The sequence below is a fragment of the Cyprinus carpio genome, chromosome A16 (genome assembly GCF_018340385.1).
Source record: "Cyprinus carpio isolate SPL01 chromosome A16, ASM1834038v1, whole genome shotgun sequence".
Lineage (NCBI taxonomy): Eukaryota > Metazoa > Chordata > Actinopteri > Cypriniformes > Cyprinidae > Cyprinus > Cyprinus carpio.
This window is the reverse complement of record NC_056587.1, coordinates 16,306,623-16,315,962: the sequence shown is the minus strand read 5'-3', so window position 1 is coordinate 16,315,962 and position 9,340 is coordinate 16,306,623. Positions and strand designations below refer to the sequence as shown.

The 9,340-nt window shown below is 37.4% G+C and overlaps 1 protein-coding gene across 1 annotated transcript in view; it reads left to right on the top strand.

Annotated features, from left to right (window-relative positions):
• The window catches only part of LOC109110318 (dolichyl-diphosphooligosaccharide--protein glycosyltransferase subunit STT3B), a 49,430-nt gene that overhangs the window by 30,649 nt on the left and 9,441 nt on the right, over nt 1-9,340 (top strand). Inside the window, exons 5-8 of the mRNA XM_042772951.1 lie at nt 669-768; nt 5,703-5,801; nt 6,007-6,153; nt 7,660-7,708. Coding sequence (XP_042628885.1) covers nt 669-768; nt 5,703-5,801; nt 6,007-6,153; nt 7,660-7,708 — 395 coding nt within the window. The remainder of the gene's footprint in view (nt 1-668; nt 769-5,702; nt 5,802-6,006; nt 6,154-7,659; nt 7,709-9,340) is intronic.

Sequence of the window (9,340 nt, the reverse complement as noted above, 5' to 3'; positions counted from 1 at the left end):
GTTTTCTGGTAAATGTGGTGTATCATAAGGGTGAGAGCCAGCAGAGACCTGGGCGATATTATATAACTTGGTCACGACACACTGCGTTTCTTTACCTTTAGTGTGTGGTTTTTCAAAACAGTGGTGTATATATGCGTATATTGCATATGGGTGTTAGAGAAAGAAAGTTGTGTCCGATAACTATGCAAATCCATTGATATAAATGCGCTGTCAAGATGAGAGGGATACCACAAATGTCTACAGTACAGTTTGCTGTATTTCTGCTATATTTAAATTTAGAACGGCCTTTTTCCATGCCATAAATGAGCCTACACATTCGTTCCTGTCAAACACTCTGTCAAAGTGTCGTAGTGTGTAAGCAAACTAAAGCAGTCAATGTATGTTTGCAATGTTTTTTTTTTTTACTGTTGTATTCTTCACAATGTGAATAACTTAATATATTATGAAGATTAATATACACAACATAAACACACAAGACACCATGAAGAACTTTTTTGTTTTTGTTGTAACCTGATCCCCTGAAATAATTGCATTATAATTAATAAGTATTAGCTACCTACCTAAAACTAATGATTCCTAAAGTGAGAATCCTGATGCAGTATCATGAAGCAAAATTTTGCAGTATGCTGTTTTATTGTGTGTAACATGACATGTGTTTTGTGTTGCAGGTGTCTGCGTGGGGAGGATATGTCTTCATCATCAACCTGATTCCTCTGCATGTTTTTGCGCTGCTCCTTATGCAGCGCTTCAGCAGGAGGCTGTACATCGGTGAGTCACCTGTGTTGTGTGTATGTTTGTATGAGCATCTCTGGGTTTTGTATGAAGTGCACACATCACCGCCCACACAATCACGCCACGTAGTGCTGGTTCTCCCATACAATAATGAAGCATGAACCTGCTTTTTCCCACTTGCGTTTTGATTTGGACACACAGAGATGCTTGTGCAGTCATGGTTGACAGCACAAGTCTCTCTCTACATTGACAGCAGAATTTAAAGTTGACGTTGATGTTTAATGGCACATTTTTTCCACCCACTTCACTCTTGCCTTTCACAATCAATCACATAAGCAGTGCTGATCTGAGGATACATGGATCTTTATGTCATGGAAAAAGCCTTTGAATCCAAATTCACGGTCTTGAATGCCAAAACAACATGCTAACTGTGTCAATTAGGACCTCTGCTAGCAAGAATGAGATGGCATAAGCTAAGACAACAGTTATTTTCCTTCAAGAGCAAAGAGTAATTTTTGGAGTAATTTTGTTGATCTTTGATGGCTTCCGCCAGGTTTTAGGTGGATGAATAATTAATGGTGCAGTGTTTTTGTGAGGTTTTTGTGAGCACTCTGATAAAAGAATGGGGCCTTGTGCCACTGGGCTAATTTAGTTTAAATCTTTATAAGCCCCTCCCAGTCTGCCGCAGCATCTGGTGCAAAATGCGCTACTGATGAATGCTGGGTATTAGCTCAGTTCATCTCCGTTCTGGAAAGTTCTTGCACTTGCCGCAGGTCCCACTACATATTTGCCATGGCCCAACTCCACATGGAGTATCACTGCCACCTCTCCTAATAGATCATAGTGATTAGATTAAGTAGCACTGCTCTCGGTTTATGGGGCCGGGGCTTGGACAAAGAACAGCAGTCATGTTTAGAGATGGATGGAGAATGGAGTAAAACCAGTGGGATCTGGTTATTGTGTTTCTGTTTCACCTTGTGTTCCTCTTAGAGTGACGTCTGCTTTGGTAGCTTCAGACATCACGCTAACAGTTTGTTTAATGACTGTTTAATGTATATCTAGCCCACAAAAATGACATGAACCGTCTGGAAATCATCATCATGTCCGAACTGATTGGCTAGTTGATACTTGATTTTCGAAGGTTGCCAAAGTTGGTTTGCCCGCAGCCCCTTTTTTCCGAGTCTTCGGGGGCACATGATCCTTCAGAAATCTTTCTTAAATGCTAATTTGGTGATCAAGAAACATTTCTTGCACATCAATGTACAAACAGTTAAGCAGCTTAATATTTTTGTGGAAACCATGATACTTTTTTTTTGGATTCTTTGAATGGAAAGTTCAAAGAATGTTGTTTCATTGAAACTGACGTGTTTTAGAATGATGTAAATGTCTGTACTCTGTTTAATGCATCCTTTCTGAATAAAAGTATTTATTTTCCAAAAAGATTTTTTTCTGACTGCCAGCTTGTCAAGGGTAATGTAGCGTATTAAAGTAAAAGGGACAAATTCTAGTTTGGTTTTTGTGAGAGAGTCTGTACTCATTACATCAAAATAAAACTGTTTAGTCTACTAATTTCTCACAGATTTACTGTGCAGTCATTCACAGAGACCCAGGACTTTTATATAGCTAATATATCATGGTGGTCTTTCATTTACGATAAACCTGTCCCTCAAGTTCATGTAATGCACCCATCTTCAGTTTTTGTTTTAACATGCTGTCTGATAAACTTCTCCTGTCTAATTAGGTGATTCTTGGCCAGAATAAGCTGTGATGTAGACCAGATTTTAGCCATATACTGTGGATCTGTGAGAATTTAGCTGCTTTCCTACTGCAGGAAGTAATGTGTGTTTCAGGAGCTTCAGAAGTAGTCCAACTTGTCAGAAGTTCCTGAAACTCGCATTGACGAGATCCAGAGAGATTTGGAGTTGTCAAAATATTTTTTGTTCTTTCTGTTGTCTCAGATTCGCATTTCGCCCTTCCATCCCTCATGTTAACATCATAAAACCAACAAAGTATCCAAAGAGTAACAAAAGCACAGCTCCAATCCTGGTGTCTTCCTTTGTTGTTGCTTCTATTGTGTGGTGCACAGAAATGATACAACTAGATTGTGTCACCACAGGGTTCCATTGTAGGTGCCAATGCAAAAGGAAAAGTTCTCTTTAAGCATGTAGTTCCACTTTCAGGTAGTCATTAGGGCCTTTCGCACTGCTTTAGTTCAAGAACTAAATGTACATTACTAAAGTACTGGGACGATTTTGCGAGAACTGTTTCCCAGTGCCATTTAAAGGGTGGCATTCACACCGAGAGTGTGTACTAGGACGTGACGTAAGCCAGTCGATAGCGATGGCTTTCAACAACGTTAACAAAGAAAAACAGCGTTAACAACAGGAGGATGGAGGACGCTGTGATCGGAGATGTGTTTTTGTTGTGTCTTGGGGGTTTCACAATAATGGACATGGAATGTCGATGTATACATGAAGCGATTGAAAGAACGGAAAGGAGGACTAAGAATCTTCAACAACAACTTGCAGTGCTACATTCGCTACAAGTGCCTGCACTTCAGCGTCCGTATATATATATCACTGTTTGTCATACTTGCGAATTAAGTTGACACAATGTTTACAGTATGTTACACGGCACTTTAAATAATGGCGGGTGAGGACGTTTTCGAACACGTTTGGCCAATCAGTGTATACTTACGTCACGGGTAGTACCAGTTGTGCTGGTTAGACCCTGCTCCGGAGTAGGAGCTAATTCGGTTCTCGAATAATGCAGTCCGGTACTAAAATCGCACCCAGTTCCTGCGTTCGAAAATGGCCAAAAGTGGGTGGTTCCACAATAAGTTCTGGTACTATGAAAAGGTTCCTGCGGTGCGAAAGGCCCTACTCTTGCGAAATACCAGAACTAGATGTTCAGAAAGCCATTTTTGTGACTCCAGACCTTGCACATTTCATCACCGGTTAAATCAACCCTTTATAAAACTTTTAATCGCTGCTGTTTTCCAACTCCTTTTGAGAGTTCCTTTTACAAAACAGTCCATCAGCTGTCCACGGATGAGGAAATGTTATGTGTGGTGTTGTGTCTGGAGGGCTAGGTGTGTATTGTCTTGTTAGAGCATCACATTTTAGTGTGAAGATGGTCCGGTTTGGCCCTTAATTGATGCTTCTCAAAGGCTGACAGCTCATACAGTTCTGTCACAAGTGGCTTCGGTTTCCTCTACTGCGCAGCTGTATCGCCGTCTCTCATGTACACACTCGCACCAGTGTGTTTCAGACCTCTTCTGACAAGCTGTCAACACCTGTCTCTCAGGTAGGGGTCCACTTCACAAATCTGTCAATCAAGTATCGCACAAGTGACAGACTGTTACGGTTGTCATTCTTCTAGGAATGATTGCTGTCCGTCACTGGCGTGTCTGTGTTTTCTCTCCATTTTGCTTTATTGTGCAGTTTCTGTCTTTTTTGGCTAATAAGGAAAGACAGGTAGGAAACTAGGTGAAATACAAATTGCTTGTTAGTTGTGTTATACAACCTCTTTCTTTCTAAGTGGGTGTTTCTTGATCCAAAATAAGATACTGAACATCTTTGAGTACAATTTTTGTCTTTTGTTGTTCGACTCATTTACTCAACTGCTCTCGCATTGCTAGGACTGGAGTCCAGACTGCATTCAGGGACATTCAAAGCCCCTTGTCTCCCTTCACAACCCCATTCTGCTTCAGACAGACCCACATACCACTGCTGCTATTGGACAAATGTATATCCAGAATAAAACCGGAGTGAACTCAATAGCTTCATGTCAGATAACAAGTCATACTTTGCAAATGTTGGTGGTGCTTTAAAGAGACCTTTTTCATTCATTTACTTAGCCTACTCTTTTATCCACAGCAATTTGCAAATGGGAAGAAATGCACAGGCAATTAATTATAAGGAACTAACAATATTAAGAGTGCCTCAGTGCAGATTTTGAAGCATTTGCAGCAGGAGAGTGCAAAGTGGTACAGAGCAGTGGAAATATTTTTGTGGAAACCATGGTCACTTTCTTTCATGATTCTTTTATGAAGAGTCAGTTTAAAATCGTATTTATTTAAATAGAAATCTTTAATAACATTGTAAATATGTTTTTCCGTCTCCTTGGACCAATTTAATGCACACTTGCTGAATAAAAAATAATGAGTTTCTTTTCAAAAGAAAGGGGAAAAAACATTTTTCTTACTCTTTTGAATGATACGTTTACATTTGTCGATTAGCAGATGATTTTTTTCATTGTAAGTGACTTACACTAGCGGTTCATAAGCAGTTCATCACAGGGATAAGGGGCAGTTTTCTCAAAAATGAAAATACATTTACTGATTTACTCAACATTATGTTGTTCCAGACCTGCATGACTTGTTTCTGTGGAACATGCAAAAAAAGATATTTTGAAGAATTTTGATGGTCGCTCTTTTCCATGGAGTTTCAGTAAATGTGGACTATAGCATTCAAACAAATGAAAAAGCACAATAAAAGCTGACTAATGCTCTGTAGTAGTCTGCTGAAGCCATAGGATAGCTTTATGTGCAGAACACATAAGTCACAACGTTTTCAAGTCTTTAGAAAATTTGGAAATAAAGTGCACAAGTCAGAACACTTTCAGGATACTTTTATGGTGCTTTTGTGTACTTTTTTTTGTGACAGTCTGTCAGCATTAATTGTAGTTCCATGGAAAACTGCAACTAGGACATTTTCTTGGGAATTACTCCTTTTATGTTCCACTGAAGTCATACGGGGTTGAACGTAATTGCCATGAGACAATATTAACATCGTTATTTTGGGTAAACCATCCCTTTAAGTGCTCACATAAGAGGCTTTTTTTTCTTTTCTTTTTTTTATAGAGACGCTATCACAGTGACCATCTGGGTACACTAAGTTTGATAGTTCTGGTAAGCATCTTTGCTTCAGATAAATCTCAATTTCTTTGCCTGTTTCTCTTTATCTCAGCCTACAGCACCTTTTATATAGTGGGCTTGGTGCTGTCCATGCAGATCCCTTTTGTTGGCTTCCAGCCCATCAGGACGAGCGAACACATGGCTGCTGCAGGTAAGACTGGTTTGCCTCCATTCATTTTCAACTGTTGCTCTCTTACACTGATCTCAGATCATCTCTCTCAACTCCACTCCATAAACTCGGGTCATGAGAGCGATGATTTACATGACTTTAGATTAGCACCAGGAATTCATGACCGTTTAATTTTTTTTTGAAAAATCGTAGTATGTGGGTTAATGGTGCATTTGTGTGTTTGCAGGTGTATTTGCACTGCTTCAGGCTTACGCCTTTCTGCAGTATCTGAAGGACAGACTGACCAGGCAGGAGTTCCAGACATTGTTCTTTCTGGGCGTTTCTCTGGCTGCAGGGGTGGTTTTCCTTACTGTTATTTACCTGACTTACACAGGTGAGTGCAAAAAGACAACTGATTAAACAAATACATTTAATTTGAAAAAAAAATGAATATTACTTATTAATTAAATTTCATGTTTGCTATTGTCTGAAATTACAAGGTGGCATCTATAGCATGCAAACATTAAATTTTGAGTTTTTTTTTTTTTAATAAATACAGCTTTCCCAACATATGCTGTCATAATTACAGTTTAAATTAAGAGTTTTCTATTTTAATACATGCTAAATGTAATTTATTCCTGCAGTGACAGAGGCAAATTTTTAACAGCCTTTACTCCAGTCTTCAATGTCAGTCATTATAATATGTTGATGTGGTGCTCAAGAAACGGTTCTTATCAATCTTAAAAATGTTTTTTTTTTATTTTTATTTTTTTGTCAACCTAAATTTTAAGGATTTATTGATGAATGCAACATTCAAAAAAAAAAAAAAATTTGTAATAGAATATTTTTATAATGTTATAAATGTCTTTAGTCACTTTTGATAAGTTAATGCATCCTTGTTGAATAAGAGTAACTTAAAAAAAAAAGACTAACCACAAATGTTTTGAGAAAATAAGCATAAACCAAAAATATTGCTTTGACAGTTTAATTTACCTGCCATGTAGAAATCTAACTTCAACATGCATTAACTTTTTTTTAGCATAACAAGATCACTTGTCTCATGTCCATCATATATATGTGTATATATATATATATGGTTTCATGCTAAAAATGATGCAAGGGTGTGTCACAACTTTAGCCACTGACATTTCTTACCCCACTCTGTATTGAAAGGTCGAAAGTGTCACTAGAAGGTTTTTTTTTTCTTTTTTTTCATTGCTGCACTATTTTACAAGATTGTCTGTAAATAGATTGCACCATAATAAATTGTTGCCCTGCATGACTGATTTGCAGAATAAAAAGCTGTTTTTTTTTTCTCAGCGTAATATTAAAAAGCTTCATTGCTGTTTACTTGTCACGTAGAGGACACAACGCTGATGAACTATGGCACAATTTTTTTTTTTTCTATTTTTTATGTTTTGATATTCAAAGAGCACATTCTTAAATTATATTTTGCCCTTGACTAAATCATCCAAACCAAACATCTTTCAGTAAGAAAGAATAACACATCCACACCATCACATCCAATTCTCTGCCTTCTCACCTGAACACAGCGTGACCCTATGACCTCAGCCTCTTAACACCGCACCTCTTCTAGTATATATGGAGTCAGGGTGATTTGCTTGTGTTCCCGTTGCACCCGGGGCTTTCATTAATCTCTGAGATCACATTAAGAACTCCCCTCTGCTCACCACACTGCTTTTCAAACCGAGCACAGTATTGTAGTGTAGATTAATTGAAAACGTTGCCGGCTATATGTGTGGTATTATGGTTCACTGGACATAGTCCAAGCTCGTCAGTGCCTCAGAAGCTGCTTGAAAGTGCTCTTGAGTCAGTAATGGTCGGGTGGTTTGTGTGCGCGTTAGCGTCTAATCACTCTGTTGTGTTAATGTGCTTTCAGGGTACATTGCTCCTTGGAGTGGGCGTTTTTACTCTCTCTGGGACACAGGGTAAGTATGCCGTACAGTTTACATTGCATATAGTTTTTTTTTGTTTTGTTTGGTGTTCGGTCGTATGAGTAAGTCGCTAATAGCTCATTAGCACACCCCGATAAATGGCTTGACAACAAAAGACCTGATTTTGTCATGGACTCAAGCATGTAGCATGATTTATGTCTGTAAGCAGTCTTTTGTATTGGCTTAAATTGTGTCTGAATAGCTGCCTTCAGGTGATATTCATTCACGCTGCCAATGAAACCCCACTTCTAGTGCACAAACAAGTATTGCTGTGCCATTATGACAAATTGTAATTGTTGTTCTTTGATATTGTAATCACACATTAATAGAAATTTCACAGAGTCAGTCAAAAAATGTCTCGGTCATATATCACTCCACAGTCATAAAATAAATACACCACACTTTTCTTATTTTTTTTATTCAATTGACTTTAGTTGAATCTCACTAAATATTTATTTAGTAATCTTTAACTATAATGTAATTTTTGTCATTGTCATTCATTTTATTCAGTTTTACTTAATATTATTTTACAAAAACAAAATGTTTTAGTTGACTGTCACATTGTAGCAGACTTTCTGTGAGAAAAATCTATTAATGTTTAGTATTATATAATTCAAAATGTGAGGTAAACATCACACACAAATTTAATATAGAATGGATCATATTTCACCCCAGAATGGTAAAATAATTTATTTTTTGTAAAAAAAAATTATCACTTTTTTTTTTTCACTGATGATTCTCATTATTGCAATACAGTGTTTTATTATTATTAAATATTGAATCTCGTTTAGCATAAATAATTGTTTAACAACACAACAGATACTGCAAAGTATAATTAAATTATTTTTTTCTTTTATTTATTTATTTTGCATTTTTAATTTTGAAAATGAGATATTGGAGAAGAAATGTGCTTAATTTTCCTGAAACTCGTCACAATGCAAAAAAACATTTAAAAAGGCTTAACGGTCCTAAAACAGGCTTCATATTAAGGGTGCTCCAATCAGGATAACAGAAAGCAATATCTGCTGAAATGAGAGGGAGAGAGAGTGTGTTCTGATTACTCACACAGTCACGCTGTTTGTGAAATTACTTCTCACAGAAAGTTTTCAAATTACTTTGCAAGTTCTTTGATAAAGAAATATGAATTGTACCTTACCTTCAGCATTATATTTATTTTACCCATGCCGGAAAAAGATTGAGATGGTGCCGCTGCATGTCATGCCAAACCTCTCATGGCAGACACACATCTTTAATCTGTCATCAGCATGAGATCAGCCTTTATAGAGCCTGCCGATCAAACTTCCCTAAGTGATTATCGGCCAATAGTGATCGGTAGCCAATCAGTCAGTGCACCTCTACTTCATATACACAAGAAATAACTTTTCTATTGATTTTGTATTGAAATCTGGCCAGAACAATTCCTCAACAGACTTGATTTATGTGAAGCGACTTATTTCGAGTAGACAGTATGTTATATTCTTTATGTAGGCTGCTGAAATACTGAAATGTTTCTGAAGTAATTTATTGCACATTGGCTCTCTTAGCAGCATGAAAAGCTACTAGTTTTAAAGATAATATACACATGAAGCTACCACTGCAACAATGCTTGTACATTCCCATCTCATT